General features: G+C 34.6%; 1 protein-coding gene across 1 annotated transcript; it reads right to left on the reverse strand.

The window, feature by feature from the left end:
• Positions 1–771: 771 nt before the first annotated feature.
• Positions 772–7255, reverse strand: LOC130047524 (fucolectin-like). The gene is made up of 4 exons (XM_056142800.1): positions 6934–7255; positions 6717–6738; positions 3182–3376; positions 772–1226 (listed from the first exon to the last, which is right to left on the reverse strand). Exons 1-4 carry the CDS (start codon positions 7246–7248, stop codon positions 1012–1014), a joined length of 747 nt encoding a protein of 248 aa, XP_055998775.1. The 5' UTR covers positions 7249–7255; the 3' UTR covers positions 772–1011.
• Positions 7256–20326: the final 13071 nt, after the last annotated feature.

The following is a 20326-nucleotide window of genomic DNA, read 5'->3' on the forward strand; positions in this document are numbered from 1 at the left end:
ATAGTTATGGCAAACAAATCTATTTGCCGCAAACTTGCGACAAACATTTAGTTTTGGTAAGGGTCTGTATTATGAATATTTCTGAACATAATCTTTTCGAGAGGCATAGGTGACCAACAGAAAAATACTGTTAGAGCAATATAGAAATGTGCTTGCTTTTTTAAAATCGTTTTCAACTGCTCTTGGTTTGCTGTGTATTGCTTTGTGGACGAAACCCGACGACAATATGGTGAGTACTCATTTTATGATATTTCAAAGAGGTGTTGGTGATTGGGCATGAGAGAGAGAGAGAGAGAGAGAGAGAGAGAGAGAGAGGGGGGGGGCTTTTATATCACTTTATCAGTAGCATTATCTGATCTCATGTTTCTGTTTGCACACCAAACATTTGCTAATACTTTTTTTTTTAAATATAAGCGGAAACACCAAGTTCAGATAGCATGCCATACTGTCCTTGATTACTACCAATCATTGATAATTATTGGTTTAATTATCATAGATACAATGATAGGGTTACCCAATCATGAAGCTTGGACTTGGAGTGTACCAAGTGATTTGGTACACGGAAAAATATTTTGTTCGAGGTGTGAAACATGTACTAAACATGGAATATCATAAACCAAGCTAATTTGGGAGGGTGGTTTGAGTGACGATGCTACAATGCATGTACAGTGGATGCTAGAGGTAATTGGGTAATATAAATGAATAAATAACGTCAAATGAAATAAGATGAACATGAAAACACAAATATATTTATATACATGGTACGGTAGAGTAAAAGGTTAGCTGTTAAATCTCTAGCTGACTGAAATAAGGTACAAACATGTGTATAGGGAATTTAACTGTTTACTTAAAATGTTCACCAAGAGAGAAGAGAAATCAACCTTGTGTGGGTTTTTTTTTTGCGCAGTTGTAATTAGAGTGTGATCCTACTGTACTGAGTGTGTTAAATTGGATCAAATTTAACAACGAGGACATTGAATAACCCTGTAATTAAGATCAGGTATCAGCGTTTTAAGGATAAGCATACACTTCCACTTCACAGAGATTAAGGTACTCAGTTTGTCCTTCCTTTGCTTGAATCGTGATTGTGACAGTGTCACCGATGATTCCACCTTTGCATAAAAACAGGGTACGATCTCCAGTGGCAGCTGGACCAGGGTAAAAGGCACACAGATGATTTATTCCATTCCCGGTGACATTCATTGAGACATCGTGTAGTCTATCACCTGTACAAGACCAAAAAAGAGCGCCTTGTTAAACAAATATTCTACTCCAAGATATGTAAAATAATATTTGCCTTTATGAGACTGAATGCACAAGCTTTGGGAGTTTGGATGAATTTTAGGGAAACTCCTGTATAAAGTCATTTCCATTGCATTTTAAGTATTACTATTCAACAATGAGCTAAGAGTTGTGTAAAAAATAAAATGACCAGAATTTGCAATTCGCTTTGTAATAATGTGATGATAAACTACGCATATAAAATGAAAATAAAAAGAGATGGATTACTCTCAAGACACATTACCAGTGAGAATAATGATACTAAACTTACAATATGGTTTAAAAGATTTATAAGAAATCGATTTGATATGGTATAAACTGATATAATTGTTCAGCAGTAGAATTTTGCTGTATATCGATGAGATTTACCATGCATTGATATACTTTTAAATATTATCGAATGTTTCATAGTTACATAGTAATGTTGATAATTGAACGCTTATTGTGACGTCATAATAACGTCAGGTAGCGGTTTAGACGATTTAACGTTATAAGCATGCTTTTATTGCGCCAAAACAATAGTAGAACATATGTAATAATATTAATGTCAGGTTGTATTGACGAATTACATCGGTACAAAGAGCATAGCATTTGAAAAATGTTGACTTCAAATGAGACTGTTGATACCCCTGCACCATCAACTTGTTTGTCAGTAGCCTGTCTCGATTCTAAAACTGATCATACACAGAACAAGCTATTTCGTATCGAATCAATTGAGAGATATAAACTTCATATGCAGGTGATACTGGAATATTGCTCCATAAATATGGGAAGATGACGACGGGGAAACTGAAATTATCCCGTCTGTCGTAACGTTGGGTTGTTAGTTTGCCGAAAATATCTATTTTCAATAAAATATCAATGTACAAAGCAGATGTGTAGGACTTTGCGGTGTCTTTTATTTCGATGTCAATGCATCTTAACAAGTCAAGGGTTATTGATTCGTTACCTCGCACTAACCCTTGAAATCAGTAACCATTCAAAATATGGACCCCGTCACTCGAGACGGAGCATATGATTGGTTTGCAGCATGTAACATGGGGCCAATCAGAAAGCGGTTTTTATAATTCGTCGAAAACGAAACTAAACACGCATGGCGCGACATCGGCAACATGTTGCAGAATGTGTGACCGTCGATTGATTTTCGGTAATTTATATTTTTAAAGAAACAATTACACTAAGTTTTAGAATATGAGCTGCAAGAAAACAATGAATTGTCCAAGTATGGTTGTCGATTGTGTTTCAATAATTTGAACAAACTATTTAAAATTGAATAGATTAACGACTAGGTACAACATTTAAGGTATGAAGATGTTAATTATTAATTACGTTACATATAAAATCAACACGCTATATTCATGAGGTTGAGAAAAGTATCCCCTTGAACACCATTGTATACTTTCTGTTTTTGCTCTTACCAAACTCGCATCTTAGAGAAGAAATGTCAATGGATGCTTTAATTTCAGTTTATTGCGTCTTACTCTGCCCCAAGCCCATGTTGTGAATGGTGACTAATGCTAAGGGTTAGTGCGAGGTAACGAATCAATAGCCCTTGACTTGTTAAGATGATTTCAATGGAGGATATAACGAATCGACATATGAATGAAAATGACTATTGTTAATAATAGATAAAACGTCGTTGATATCTCTATACGTCGAGCTGAAGGTCATAACAGGGTTTTTTTATCTAAGAGAAGAGGGTGAACAAAGTTGAGTGGTAAACAGAATGAAACGTTTTGATGCATGTATAACAAATCGTAAGACTCGTTTTGTTTTTATGACACCAAGAATGAGTTAAGAATGAGAAAAGAAACAACAATGTTGTATGTCTGTTGTATTCCATTTCTTTGCATGATTGTGTTGTATTAAACAGATATATCAACATGTATGTATATCATACCACAGCAATGTTCTCTGTTGTACACAACCACTTTCCAAACCGCAACTTTTCGTTTCAAGCCGATTCTTAGCCAGGGTGCCCTTTCTGAATCGGTGTGTGCTAATGTACCAGCCATGCTACAAAACGTGATGCCATCTACTGCATTTGATCCAGGAGATGGTCCGTAAATTGTACTTAATTTGCCGGTTGCTGCAACTGTTAAAATTAGAGAATCTTAGAATTTGTTGTTATTAGAAACAAACAAATATATCACTGTAAATAATATAAAAATATGAAATAATACAAAACAAATGCAAATATAACATACACCAACGTTGTTTTTGTTAAAATTAATATGAAGAAAATGAACAGTCTAAAAGGCCATGCCTATAAATATACTGCTCACTAATTTAGGATATTTTAATAGAGCTACAGAACCCGAAGCATGCTACCACACCACTTTTACGAAACGGTACAAAAAGCGAATACAACGAACAGTGATCAATCTAATAACTATTCCAGGCCCGTACCGAGGGGGTGCGGGGAGTGCAAATGCACCCCCCTGTGAAAATCATCAAGCACTATTAAAGTCAAATATTTTCTAAAATCCCTAGCTTTTACTTCCACAGTAAGGAATATCACGAAATAAATTCAATACATATTGCCTATGCGTAAAGAAATACGGTTAACATCGTATCCGGTTTCGGTTTCTTTTTTAAACGAATTGAGTCTTGATCAGTGGTATGTTTTGCAGACATTCTGGGACAAATGCATCGTTTCAAAGATCGATTTGACCTAGCTGAGGTTTAGTGTGATTGCAGTTGTAGTACACAGGTAATATCAATAATGCTTTAAAGTATATCTTCAGAAGTACGAGTCGGACTCATCACAATTAAACTGCTTACAAAATTTAAAAAGAGCAATGCTTTTCGGAAACGTACAAATGTATTGTGTTGTCTGCCATTGCGCTAAAACTGAACTTATTATCAATCAGTCACTGTACTGTGTTGTAGTTTGAAGTTTTGTTCACCTTTCATTGAAACAAAGTTTGAATAAAAATGTTAACATGTATACATGTTTTGCTTCATATTTTGCATCTTGGCTCTGTGAATGAATTTAAAGAAGAAGTGATCCTTGGTACCTGCTAGGGGATATTAAGCAAATAAAAGCAAAACTGAAAGTCCAACTTCATATAATTAATAAATACCTTTCATTAGACAAGAACACATTATTGACCAGCATTTCCTTACATATGACCAATTTTAGTATGTTTCCCCTTTCATATTTATGAGTATTAAATAAGTAAATACAAAGCAAAAATTGCATCCAGGATAGAGCATTTTTACCCTTATTTTCTCTATTTCGCTTCTGCTTCCGGGGGGCTTTGCCCCCCCCCCCCCCCCCAGGACCCCCCGACGGGCTTCGACCTGGACCCGCTTGGGGGCCTTAAGCGGCCCCCAAACCACTCACCGTAAATTTATGTACCCCCATTGAAAAAGTCTGGGTACGAGCCTGTATTCTTGCACGGAACGGTGAACGGTTCGTAAGTAACGATTCGCCCACTTTGTGAACGGCCTGCACGAAACGGTACATGTAAGTATGACATGCAGGCTTTGTTTTTTTTGGCATTATCCAGCTTTCCCTTGGAGTGGTTTATAAGGAAATAATTTCAATGTAATGGTGATATTCTTGATATTATAAAAACCTGATATGATGATGATCGAATTTAAAATGAGTATTCATGTCCAAGGCGATAAATTTCCCCCTTTGATTTGTCACTAATTATACAAGAACAAATCATTAAATAAATCAATACTTTAATGTTTACTGATTGGTTCGATGACTTACAAGCGCTTTCGGGGGGGGGGGGGGGGGGGGGGGGCAACTTAACGTTTCGTAACTTCGGGAATAAAAGCGAAGATGGAGAAATAAGAAATAATAACATTATGGAATACTCATTATTTAACTTGCATAATTATTGATTCATTGCTCTAGCTAATTCATTCAAACTGAAATGAAATGATCACGTCTGACTTGCTATCTGTGTGCATTCAATCTGGATATCGTTAAAATACATGTGCAATTTGTATATTCTTGACCTTTTCTCAAAGACAGATATCCAATGAATTGATGCATTTTCATATACATAAATGACAATAGATAAAATAATGATAAATGTTCGTCAGGCAAGGCTGGAAACATTTCTCAGGCGGTGGAGGGCTCATCCAGACATTTTACTAGCCATTGGACAAGAACCTGTCACTTTGGATAACAAGGAGACATACAAAGAGGGAAAAAAGACAAGCAAAAGTATTTTTGTGGATTTTTACTATCTGCAAAACCCCACCTCTGGGGTGTGTCCATTGGTCCGTGTTTGCCCAACTCTTATTTTGTAGTCAAAGTGAAATTCACATGAACAAGGATTACACAGCAGACATGCTACTAGACTTGAAAACCTTTTCGTTTAGGTCCGTTTAATCCGGACACCATTCTGTGCAAGTGTTCGCCGTTCTGTCCACATCATTCATCATTCTGTGTAAACCGTTTATCATTCCATGCTAATTGTCCAACGTTTCGTGTAAACCGTTGAGTGTAAAAACCGTTCCATGCAAGGTCAAGCCATGTCCATAGAAATGTGCAGAAAATTCGAGTCGTGTCCTTATAAACTTAAATACCATGTACGTCATTCCAATATGGGATCTGGGAAAGGTTGGCACTGGTGGGAATTCGAGATATTATATTGAATTTACTATAAGGTTGAATTTCAACAACAAGCTTCTTCAATAATCTAAATAAACGAATAATGTTTAACCACAACAGAGAGCAGAACCTGATACATTCGTAAATCGTGTAGCTGTCGAGACACTTTTAATACCCTTTGTAGGTTTTCTCCATTTTACCTTACATGTATATAGAAATAATCTGTCTTGTTGGATTTGTGAGATGACGTTTCATCTCAATAGTAAAGAGAATCATAAAAATTGTATTTTCAATCATGAAGATAATACTATGATATGTGTATAACTTAACTGAATTATGCAAATCGCAAGGCATGCATATGCTTTACCACAATTACCCAGGCATTATTGTTTTTTTTAAGTTAGGAATTTTTTAACAACTCCAAGTTGCATGAACACGAAATTCTTCAAAATCATTTTCAGTTGAAACAATGTATGTGTGTGTGTGTGTGGGGGGGGGGGGGGTGCGTGTTGGTGTGGGTGTGTGTATTTATTTCATGTCTCTCAGCTAATTACGTACCAGAGATTTGAAGGATCCTGATACATGCTACCTGTGTTTCAACGGTCATAATTATAGCCACATTTTTTTTTTAATTATATGATCGTTTTTATAATCTAATTCGAAAATACCACCTATAATTAGCAGTGTTATTTTACTGATATATTGACTGTGTATAGTTTAATAAAGATGTATCAATTTTAAGAGAGAGAGAGAGAGAGAGAGAGAGAGAGAGAGAGAGAGGGAGAGAGAGAGAGATTTTAACGATCTGCTATATCCAGAGATCTTAGATGGAATGATCATTATCATAGGTACTTACGGTTTTCGCCTTTTTCATCAACCTATTCACAAAAAAGCAGATTATAAGACATACAATGCAAACAATGGTTAGGTGGATGCTCGTTCTAGTATTATAGCTTCTTTTAATATTTGCTATGCACTTCTATTTTTAAGCTAAACTGTTTACTGAATTTAAATTTAGATATGAAACAAAACAATTTCAGTGGCATGATATGGGATATAGTAGTAAAATTTACCATTTCCAAATATTTGCAACCAGGTTGTGTTTCGGTGTAATTTCCCAGTTTCATCCATTCACAACAAGCACGGCACGTGAACAGCTCTACATTCATTTCACACACCTCTACTCCGATACAGCGTTGATCATCATGACAAAATTTAATACATTTGTGCATAGCATTTCCAAAAGATGTTCCATTGGCCGAGAAAATGGTTTGATAGGCGTCAGCAGAAAGTTTTCCTTTAAACTTTAAATGGAATTCCTTTCGAGAACATTGTTGACTGATAGCTTGTTGAATTGCAAAGAAAAGAGCGACACATTTTAACAGCATTTTTGTTTTAAACATTTCTTCATCGCAAATTAGCTTAACAAATTTGAAAAAAATAATTAAATATCCATATCATTCAACAGAGACTTGGCAATCCCTAGTATTGATTAGAAAATATTAGGATGCCATATTTGACAGTTAATGCATTCATTTTTTTCACAACACACTCATTATATATTCATTTCAAAATAGGTTAACGTTGGTGGCCATATAGTTTTTCTACGAAATATTGGTTTGCAATGTGAAATTTCAATGGGATATATGTGTATATTTTTGGACAGCAGGATACGGGCATGTAAGGTACTAAAATCGATGCTAGCCGTCTGATAGATGCATTCCTTTCAAAACTGCTGGAAGCAAATGGGACCAAACATTTATTATTAATATAATTGAATTCTAGATATCTACTGTTGTTTTGGGAGTAGATATTATTTCCATACAGTAGAACGAGCAGGCATGTTCACGAGGCTATCTTATGACTAAGGCGTGACATAGATGTGGCTTAAGACACGTCATAATCTTAAATCAGTTTCCGGAATTTTACCTAAACTGAGGCCTCGCCATAAGTTGATTCAAACTTTAGGACAGTCCAGTCCTTGTCATAAGGTCCTCAAAAGTATGTTTAAAATGGTGTTAGCCAAGATATTGAAGCGAAGGGTTCAACGAAACTATGAAAAGATACATGTATTCAAAGATATTGACAACCCGCAAATATTACTTAATTGCGAGTAAATATTAAGATTTTCGTGGTTGTTATACCTTCCCGATATGGGTTTTGACTTGGATGCGTTCTTCTTAATGTCACTAGTATAGGAAGGTCATTTCTTCCTACTCTAACCCACAGTACATGAAAGAATGAAAGAATCTCTCTCTCTCTCTCTCTCTCTCTCTCTCTCTCTCTCTCTCTCTCTCTCTCTCTCTCTCTCAACACATATGATATGTTCAAGTTTTCCTATCCGTTTCTTGTACTTCTTTATTTTAAGCAAGGTTTGATTGGGAAAAGTTGAACTGAATCTTTAGATTTTCAATAAGTGCAAAAAGGTCAACCACTTAAATGAAAATTGTTTAATATATATAAATAGAAATATATATGATGTATACGAATATATTACCAATCAATGATTACAAGATTAAAATTCGTTAAAAATTACTAAAGCCTGTGAACATTCAGAAATAAATGTCACGGCTTTGTATACATTTTATGTAATAAAGGCAAAACAATGATTATGTAAATCATTCTATACAATTTTAGAATGTTGATTTTTTGGGTCATTTTTGTACACAGGATTTGAGATAATAATCAATTAATCAACACACATAACAAATTAAAATTATCAGTAAATCAATTGCCTATCATGAAGAATCTTAATTCATTCACTCACATTAATTAATATTGGCAGATCCAGAGGAGGGTCCACCCCCACCCCCCTAACTTTCTCTGGGACATTTATGTACTTGTTTAGCATTAACTAGAAATTGCCTGACTCTCTTGTAAAGTATTTCCATTTGCATTCATTAAATGACACACCAAATTCCATGTTCTGCTTGCATTAGATTCGCAGGACTTGCTTTAATGCATGCTTAATCTGATGTTGAAATAGGCATTGACCAATATATAAAACGTATGTTGAATTTTATACACGGAAAATGTACAAAAAGGTCGTTTTAGTTGAAATTCAAAGGTAAAGATCTTTTTATTAGTAATATATATGTGAAATATGAAAGCTCTATCCAAAGTGTTTAATAAGCTATATACCAAGTTAATGTTTTTGAAAATCACGCTACATGTATGTTAAAGACAAATAGTATGTACTAAATTAAAAGGCTGGCAATAAAGCGTATACAAATAGGTATAGCATTCTGTAAAACATAAATATAATAAAAAGTTGGCTTAAACTTCAAGGTCACATGGTCAAAAAACATGGTATCAAATAAATTTCTTGTCAAACGAATCGATATGTACTAACCATAAAAGCCTAACTTAATAGTTCGGGAGATATTGCCTAGGTTATATTTTCTTAACAGTAGGTTAAACACAAGGGTCAAGGTCAAAAGGTAAAACAGATTTTGATGCCAAAAGAAAACTCTAATCACAAGAAATACAAATATGAAATATGAGAGCCCTATTACTCTCATCAGCAAGTTTCAGACGGACACGACAAAAACAATATGCCCCCACCCCCAACCCCGACTTTAGTTATGTTACATAAAAATGAATTAATATGACTTAGGAACATTTGCATTTTGAAATGATTTAGTGTGGTCCTGTTCACCTTGAAGATAATTTCTTCTAATTTCCTGTATGTTCCCATATCAGATGTTGATGTCCTATTAAGACCCCACCCTACTTCTTAGGCCCCTGAATTGAACAAAATAAAATTTACGCTACCTGAAAATCCTTGCATATGAATATGACTAATCATTGACGTACTGCTCTTAAGAAGGAGATTTTTAAATACTTTTTTTTATATGTTCCCTTTTAAAGATTTGACCCCTATTGTAGCCTCAACCTATCCTCGGGTCATGAATTGAATAAATTCCAATATGCATTACCTCTGAATGCTTGCATATTAATACATTTATGATTTCCCATGGCCGTTCTTTTATTGAAAAGAAAATTTTGTAAGATATTTACTATATTCCCTTGTAAAACTTGGATCCCCTCAAAAGTTTGGCCTCAGCCTACCCACGGGAACTACGATTTACAAGAAATCAAATCTACTCCATATTTGGAAGCCTTGAGGTTCATAAAACCACTTTTCTAGCCCAGCATTTTAGAGAAGATTTTAAAGATATTCCCTACATATCTGCATGTAAAACTTTGATACCTAAATTGTGGTCGCATCATACCCCTGGTACAATGATTTCAACAACTTTGAATGTACATTATATCAATAAGTTTAAATTCATATCAATTTCAACATTTCTGATCCAGTGGTTCTAGAGAGGAATATTTTAATTGACTCCATCCTGTTTTTGCCTTTTCGTAATAATCTCCCCTTTGAAGAGGGCATGACCCTTCATTTAAACATAAATGAATCTCCCTTTACCTTGGTTTGTGCCAAGTTTGATTTAAATTTGTTCGGTGGGTTTGGAGAAGAATATGGGAAAAAAAAGAAAAGAACCACAATGACAAAAAACAGAAATCGGACAAATGCTAGAAAAACCTACATATTCATTAATTAGAAAATAAACTGCATTCTGCTTTCTAAACATCACCTCTGACACACACACATATATAGATATATTACTAGCATTTGAAATTATTTAAGCAAGGATTCTCTGAAGACAGCTTAGCTTGTTGAATGGTTTAAAATCTTTGATATCAGTCAGGAATTAAAAATGCATGGCTGTGCATAGGAAAATCATATGTTGTGTGTGGGATGATGGCATCACATAAATTGATTGATTGATTGAATATTGTTTAACGTCCCACTCGAGAATATTTCACTCATATGGAGACATCACCACTGCCGGTGAAGGGCTGCAAAATTTAGGCCTATGCTCAGCGCTTATGGCCACTGAGCAGGTAGAGTTCTTTATCGTGCCACACCTGCTGCTACACGGGACCTCGGTTTTTGCGGTCTCATCCGAAAGACCGCCCCATTTAGTCGCCTCGTACGACAAGCAAGGGGTTACTGAGGACCTATTCTAACCTGGATCCACACGGGATGTATCACATAAAAGTTCAATATGAAGTGTCAAGGGCGTAAGGTAAAGATGTTATTTATCAAAAGGAATATACATTTCTGAAATAGCAAAACCCCATCTCTAACTATTCTTATGTTGTTGTCAAGGTTACAGTTTTTATAATCTATATGAATATCTCTTGAGTGAGTCCAAAACAATGGGATTGTGACATCATAACTTTGGATGCCTTTGGTCAGGACTTGTCGCAAGGAATATGCATGTCAAATGTAGAATTAAGCTCTTATCTGTAATAGTTCTAAGCTTACATTCAATTTTACGAATATGAAAATACAACAATACGACAAGGTCAAGTGTATCATGTTCTGAATTTAAAATCTTTGATTGAAATAAATCAATATAATTACAGTTTGATGATTGGCTTGCAGTATGGATTATTTGATCAAAATTGGTACCGTATAAGTTTTACATTGAATAATATCATTTTCCAAATTTGTAATAAAATGAGTGTTTTAATTCATTATCAAGCTAATCACACTAATACACTTTTGGATAGTATCGGGTGTTGCTAAAATGCGGAATGGAAAACGAAATGGAAGACGGAACGGAACGGAAAACGGAAAATATTGTATGCAATAATGTTATGAGGAGGTCAGCATTTTGCAAAATAAAAGGTTTATCATGAACAAGAAAAGCAGAAAGTATATACAGAGAGAGTGAAATATCATCCACAGAACCCATCGTTTCATATTCTTCATACTAATGCATATGTATTTCAAAATCATTAACTTACCATGAAAAATATCAATAAAGAAAATTATAATAAAAAACTAATAATCATACTGAAGAAGACTTGAGGTTTTAGAATTTAAAACAAATAAATACCCCACCCCCCACCCCTCGAAAACAACATTGTAAAAGATCAAATAAATCTTTCAACAATTTTCTCCATACAGCCTTCTTGATTGAATGAACATTGTTGAACGCCCCTCTTGAGAATATTTCACTCATATGGAGATGTCACCAAACAACCCTCTTAAATCGAACTTGCTTTTATTCGTAATTTAGTTCTAAACCTTTTATAATACATCTATGTATTTATGTATCACATCAAATTTTAAAGCGAGCGAGTCCGGTGTGGATACAAGCTTTACCTCATTTTGGATGAATTGTGTGAAAGTTCGTACATTTACCAATATCATGCGGATTAGTGTTGAAACCGAAAATATACAGTGGGAAAGAAAGATTTAAACAGAACCAATGAAAACTAAGGTGAAGTTTCCGATCCATAGTGTGAGGAATTAACAGATATCAAATAGCTAAAAGACTAACAGACAATGTATGCTTGAATGGAATTAAAAGGTCATATCTAATGTAAATGTTAAGATACATGTATTTAGAAATAAACTGCTAGAAGTCCTACCTATTTAGGATTGGAGTGCTGCGGTCACAAATTCTCTATTAGTTAAAAAATAATATATCAAATACAAGATGTTTAACTTGCTGACTTAATAAGATCATGAATTGTCGTTGTTATATACATGCCACACTCCCTGTTGTAAATATACACATACATGGTATTATGAGGAAATTTACATGTTGAAACCGCAGATATACAACATGACACTCGGATGTGTCAGCAGCTACACTCTGAAACTCTCTGCCTGATACCCTCCGCCGTCGTCAGAATACAACATGACGCTCGGATGTGTCAGCAGCTACACTCTGAAACTCTCTGCCTGATCCCCTCCGCCGTCGTCAGAATACAACATGACGCTCGGATGTGTCAGCAGCTACACTCTGGAACTCTCTGCCTGATACCCTCCGCCGTCGTCAGAATTTGAACACTTTTAAAAAACATTTAAAACACATCTTTTTAGACTTGTATATTATTAGTATTATAGGTGGTTAAATATTTATGGTTTCTTTACCATCATTTTAACATGACTTTTTCAAGTGTATATAATTGTATATTTATTTCAACTATTGTATTTTATATTATTTGATTGTACAGTGTGGGACGTTTTTCATGCATATCATGTTTTAGATTTTAGTAATTTTACTTCACATTATTGATGTTTTTCTAGCATTGTTTTGATATTATCTGTCTTAATGCTATCATAATTTCCGTTTACTACTTTTATAACATGCCCTATCATATTTATTGTGTGCATCGCTTTAGAGTGGTTATTTATTGTCATATAGGGCGCTATATAAATAAATATTATTATTATTATTATTATCATTATTATTATTATGTAAATGTACACCAATGACGCTTTGCCACCAGAGGGGGTATAAAAGTATGTTTGTTCTTTCCATACTCTCCCCATATATATCACTGCTCGCTATATGTAACACATCTGTCAATGCCGACGTCTTAGAAGTCTTGTAAGTCGCTTTGTAAATTCTTATACAAACGTTTAACTTAGCTTAATCGATTTATGATGCAGAATTTTTAGATAAAATTGTTCTGCTGTTTGTATACAAATTCCCAAAATTTTGATTTTAAACATAATGAAGTATTTTCTATCGATTTTGGTGTTATCTTAGCTACATTAATCATTCTAATTCTTAAATTCCGTTCCGTTCCGTATTCCATTCCGTTTAGCAACACTCGTTATTATTTGTGTGTATGTATATCAATCATCAGATTCTGTGTCATGTTAAGGTGGTGATTGCAAGACATCACGTGGTTTATTCATGTAGTATCTAAAGAAAGACTATTTTCGTTTCTGATTCCGGAATTCATAATGCGCTTGAGCATCAGTAATGACAGACGATGCAAATTAACAAAGGCTTGTCAGATATAATCAGACACAGGGTAAAGTAAAAACAAAAATGTTTAGAAATATACAATATCTGTATCCTACTCTAAATTATGTTTGCATACTGCCTTTGGAATTTGTGACATTGATCGATTTCCGTATCTCCACATTAGTTTTTCAAATTTGCAGTTGCATTCCCTTTCGATTCGGTTTATCAAATACCCATTGAGTGAAAGCGGTATATAATACCTGCTATGCACAGTAGAAGACTTACATGGGGTGCGAGTGTTCTTTTTCTATTTTCGTTTATGTATTTTTGTATTCTTTATTTGTATTTTGTAAACCGACTGGATATGTACGTTTCTACTAAGTATCGCGCGTTCTATCAAAAAAGTTATTCATATAAGAATGACAATTTTTGCATATATGATTAGACTGGCGAGGTTTTTTTCTTTCAGTTTTGCTGTAGTAGAAACATCATTTTTATAATCCAATCTAATCAATAACAGCAATAAGACTGAAAATGGTAATGCATTACTTGGTAGTCAACAAAGCTATTGTGATTCCAGGAATTCTGTGTAATCAAAACGACGATATTTAAAAGCAATGCATTATGCAGCACATCGTCGTGTAATATTCAGATGACAGATGTCCTTATTATATATGATCAACATTTTCAATTTCCTAAAACCAGGGGAAAAAAAAGAAAAACAATGTCACATCTGAATGAACTTTCATTTGTAAATTTTCAAGAACCGGTGTTTCAAGGAAATCTCATTGACATGGGGCTTTAAGTGAAATTTATAACAATATCTATCATAGTCATGCTGTTGGGAAAGCTGAAAAATCGTTATTGTAAATATATTGGTTGGTAATTTGGAAATATCAAGCTTTTCTTTCCAAGGTGTTTCGATAGTCTGAATTCTGGAAAGGAAAGTGTCATGTTTTAGAGAGCGTTTTGTGTAATGAGCCTATTTTGACCAGAACGGAGCAGGAAAAATAGGCTCATTACACAAAACGCATACACAATTTATAGTACATAGACATATCCATGGGGACCATATTTCCTTTCGTAGTTTCTGTAATAACTGGTGACATATTTACTAAAAGGCTTAACATTCGAACTACACCCTTCCCGTATCATTGATCCACAAGTAATTACATCAGAGTCCGTCTAGTTTATACATGTACGTGTTCTGTATGAACGTAAATTCCTCATGAACAACCCCTAGAGCCAACATAGGTGCACGTCGGTAAATAGCTAGCATATAGCTAATATAAGTAATAATCGCTGTTTGTATGTACGACTTTTATGATAAAGTTGTTTATTCCATGTAGCTTCATAAATATCACTCCTAGCTCTAAAGTAATAATCATAGTCTACAATCCATATCGTAGATCCTCGCTTTTTATTTTTCTAAGATTCTTATTTCATATACTATTCATAATTTGTATGTTAAATTTTTATTTATAATTTTTTTTTTTTTTTTTTTTTTTGTATTTCGTTTCAATTTGGCGACTTTCGCTTCACTTATTTGTTATATTTCGTGATCAATTTCTTTCTTTTCGCGTTTTTAGTTACATGCATTTACAGAACACACACATGTATTTATCTCAAAGCAAATATCAGGAAATACATCTGCTTAAAAGTTTTGACACTTCTTGAATTTAAAATGTCGTACGAAAACATAAGAATTCCTTGTATTATTAACGTTTGAACAGAAATATTGGTTATTGTCAATTTGAGGACATTTTTCCTAAACAAAGTTCACAGCGTGATATATGATTTGTGTAGTGGTTTTGCATAAAATATCAGCAAATGTTACTCATCTATAACTAGATTGGTTTTATGAAAAACAAATGTATCCCCAACTCCCCAAATTGGAAGTGTTCCAAATAAAACCTCCTCTCCTTAATGTACCTCATGGTATGGAAGAGAAACCATGAGCAGGAAAATAAACATTATTGACTCTCATAAGCCAAATAGGAGGTGTTCACAAACTATTTTACACCCTCCACTCCTCAGATGCACTATAACTTTAAGGAAAACAATTGAACCCTCATGTCCCTACAGCATGCACATTTGCAAATGACATTGAAGTATTGTACACAAACTTCAAATTTATCAGATAAGTCATATAAGAGGAGAAACGTTCACAAGCTATCCCTCTTAGATCCACTTTAACTTTTACGAAAATAATTGGATCATCCCGTGCCACATATATGCACATCTACAAATGGCAATGAAGCATTGTGCAAAGTTTCAAATATATCCGATAAGTCATACAGGAGGAGGATTCTTCACAGGCTAATTTACATCCTCCACCCCTCTTAGATCCACTATAACTTTTACGAATATAATTGGATTATCCTGTCCCGACAAAAGCCACATCTACAAATGACAATAAAGCATTGTACAAAGTTTCAAATCAGCCATATAGTAGATGTGTTCAGAAACTATTTTACATCCTCCACCCATGTTAGATCCACTATAACTTTAAGAAAAACAATTGGATCCTACGGAATGATTTCAGCTTCTCCATCGTCAACTTCCCATATTTATGTAGCAATATTCCGTTATCACCTGCATATGGTGTTTATAGCTCTCAACTGATTCGATACGCAAGAGCTTGTTTTGCGTATGGTCATTTTTTTGAATCGAGGCAACCTACTGGCAAACAAGTTGATGGCACAGGGGTTTCAACAGGCTCAATTGAAGTCAGCATTTCGCAAATTATATGGTCGTTTTAGCGATCTAGTTCGTCACTACAACCTATCATTGCGTCAAATGCTGTCTGAAATGTTTCATATCGACTGTTAGGCCGTTTTTGGCACACTGATTTTGACTACGGATAACTCCGTTTACCTGATGAGGATAGAGGGTTTACGGCGGGTGCGACCGTTCGTAAGGGGATCCCTATTCCTCCTAGGCACCTGACCCCACCTTTGGTGTGTCCAGGGATCCATGTTTGCCCAATTATCGATTTTATGTTGCTTATAGGAGTTATGAATCTGATCATTGTTTGTTATCTTCACCTTTCATCCTCCCGCCCTACAAATATGCACATCTACAAATGGCAATGAAGCATTGTAGAAAGTTTCAAATATATACGGTAGCCCATATAGGAGAAGATGTGTTCACAGACTATTTTGCATCCTTCACCCCTATTAGATCCACTGTAACTTTTAGGAAAATCATTAGATCTTCCCGTCCCACAAATGAACACATCTACGAATGGCAGTGAAGCATCGTAGAGTTTAATGTATGTTCGATATCACAAACTATACAGCTCAGTTCAGGATATCCGGGAAAAATCAGTGCTGTTATAAATGTATCTCTGTGCACTTCATATCATATGATGTCACAATGAAAAAGTACGTCACAACGTACAGCTTCTGATAATTTTATCGAGGGGAAAGTGTCATAAAATTTTGTTGTTATTCATTACTGTTATCAAGTGATGAGCTGTGTACGTGAAAACATTTCTTGTGAAATGATTATATATATTTTTCCTTTATGATATCAAATCATTTCCCTTTTCTAATATATAGTATGTGATATTCATATTATATTTTGACCTTGAAATCGCCCCTAATATGAATGACTGATGCGTTTAAAAATCCTTTATGTACATAATTAATCTCATACTACAGAAACAGTGGCAAAGTTCAGGTTCATCTGTAATGAAAAACGTATGATTTTTTTCTGAAATATTTTCTAGATATATTTCATTTCTGCGTTTGAAAAGCGAGCAATATCTGTCCTGTATATTAACTGCATGATATGTATATGAATGTGGACAACTCCGGTAATTCACTGATGACTGCTGATATGTTGTTAAATTGTATCATGTTTAGCTTGAGTATGCATTTGTTCCCGAAACTCTGTATGTTAAGGATTTATTGATTTCCTGAGCATATCAATAGAAAGTGCATACCCGCATTAACCTGAAATTTTTTGTTCACAAGTAGGGCCAATTGCTGTTTTTCCAAAAATAAAGTGTTACGTGATATTCAACTGACGTCACGGGAAACTACCATGAGGGGAATTTACGGTAGCTCAGTCACAGTCAACATATGGGTAGTATCGTTTCGGTGTTTAACCGTAACAAGTGTAATGATGCCAGTGAATTTAAGGTGCAATTTCACCCCATGATTATTGTGCATTTTACTGTGGAAGTCCTTAACCTAGCTGCGTATTTTACATCATCTACCCCTCTTAGATCCACTATAACTTTTGGAAAAATAATTGGATCCTCTTGTCCCTTCAATATCCACATCTACAAATAGCAATAAAGCATTGCGCAAAGTTTCAAATATATCTAATAATCCATATAGGAGGAGAATCGTTCACAAGATTTTATGACCGACAGACGGACAGCACAAAAACAATGTCTCCCCCGAAAGAGGGGAAACATTATTAGCGTCAATTCATTGGATACATATGATTACCTTTCATATTCTGACTACCATGGTACATTAAGAGCAATGTCAATGTCAGAGGATAAAATCACATGTTCCATAGCACATGCATAACAAGACACCCAAACTGATTTAACATGAAAAAGCGAATATAACTAACGTTGATTTATTACCAAGTTTTAGGGTTTTCTTTACACGTTGATTTTACCCACATATTTTCCATTTTAGCTGATCAAGAAATCAAGAAATAGGACTCAAAGCATGAATAACCGATTGACAGGGGATGCTCAGTCCTCTTAGGTACCTGATCATCTCTGGATATCCCACGACTCCGTGTTTGTCCCACTCTTGTTATTATTTTGTTTACAGGATCCATGAGATCCAATAGTGTTACTGTTCTTCACCGATTCAATATCAAGTTGAAGGTCATCGACATATATTCATATAATTTCCTTCCATGCATAAGTTTTTGAATAAATTTTGCATCGAATGAGTAAAAAAAAGTTTTGGATGACTGATCCACGAAATGTGAATGGTTCTTGTTGAAGAATGAGCTGTATATGGTGTCATAAAACCTAGTCATTAATTCACCGTGGATAATGGTGTTATAACATGTTGAAAACTGGTACATTTTGATCTTGATTTGAGGAAAGTGTTGTGATGTTGAATTTACTAACAGTTCTTTAGAAAGTTTTAGAATGCACTTTTGATATACACTATTTCTGACATATGTTGTGGCACAATACGTTTCAAGTTTTTCATTCCCAACAGTTGATTATTCCATGCGGAGCAAGCAGCAACGTATCTCTGTTTTAGGGTTTTGTAAACATTCGGAATCTAGCACAGGAATGATAACTCACACTCAGTCGTTGCATTGATTCTGGATATTAAATGTGTTGAAAACTAAATATTGGTTTCGGAGAATTTCATCTGTTCTTGGAAGCTGAATTATAAATAGGATTAACACATATGGGATTAAAGCTAAATTCATTTAAAATACAATTGTAATAATGAACCTTACAAACAAAGACAATGCTCCTCTAACCTTTTTGAGCTGGAACCAACGATATTCCTCTTGTGAATTATGTAATTCTTTTATCACTTTTGCTTTACTAAATATAAAGGATATATTGTGCGCAGTTATCTTTTCATTTGTCCAATATGGGATTTTAGTATTATTGTACTGTGAAGGACTTTATATTCTGATAAATTAATACAGACTTGTGGGCACTTAATTATTAGGGAGAACACTAAACATTTACACAAGTTTCTCCATCATAGATGAACGGGAGAATAATAGGACTATCTCCATGCTGTGTGCACCTTAGAATCAAAAACATGATTGAATTATGGACCTTCTTCTAATCTTCCACTTGTTCAGTACTTGGTCATCACAATCACATATTGTCCGCAACAGCTCTACTGTCCCATCCATTTGTTGTGATAAACTGTAAATAGTTTTTCGGTTAAGACAGAGTGCCTTTACTCACAAATACATGTAGCAGTCTCATCAGATTCACTTGGCAAGTGTGTATAAATTGAAATGTCATTCTTTTTTTCATTAGTGATTTATACACATTAATCCAGGCCTGCATGTTGGAACTCTAAGATATGGCAAGTTGAAGACAGCCTATCAACACACCATCACAACTTCTGAATCTGCATGACTATCATGAAATATATTCTGAAAAAGATATAAAATTTTAAATAATTACGAGTTACCATTGGCCCTCCTATATATAAGTTTGCAAGGCATCTAACATAGGAGGAATCATTCTGGGGTGTGTACATGTAATTACCGTCACCCGACACCTGGGGCCACCGATTTTCAAAGCCGAGCAATAATCAATGTTGCGTTACAGCCCATTGGGCTAATAAATGCAATATCTGATGTACAACTGTTAATATCATTCTGACCCAACTTTACGTACAAATTAACTTTATTGCCAAAACAAGACCTTCAATCCATTTTAATAACGTATTAAATGCATTGATGTAGAGACAAAATTGAGATTCCGGAGGTCACATCCCTGATCATAATGCAGTTTAATTTTTCTAACTGGACATCTGGGTTCAAATCATAAGCATTTGAATAAAAAAAAAAAATAATCAACCATTCATTAAAAAACACAATTTATTTAATAAACTAATTAAGTTTTGCAAATATCACCCGAGTAGAAAGTAAACAAAAAATAGCATAAGTATTACGGAAATAAGCCTAATTATTTGTTTGTTTTCCGGCC

The sequence above is a fragment of the Ostrea edulis genome, chromosome 7 (assembly GCF_947568905.1).
Source record: "Ostrea edulis chromosome 7, xbOstEdul1.1, whole genome shotgun sequence".
In the NCBI taxonomy this organism is placed as follows: domain Eukaryota; kingdom Metazoa; phylum Mollusca; class Bivalvia; order Ostreida; family Ostreidae; genus Ostrea; species Ostrea edulis.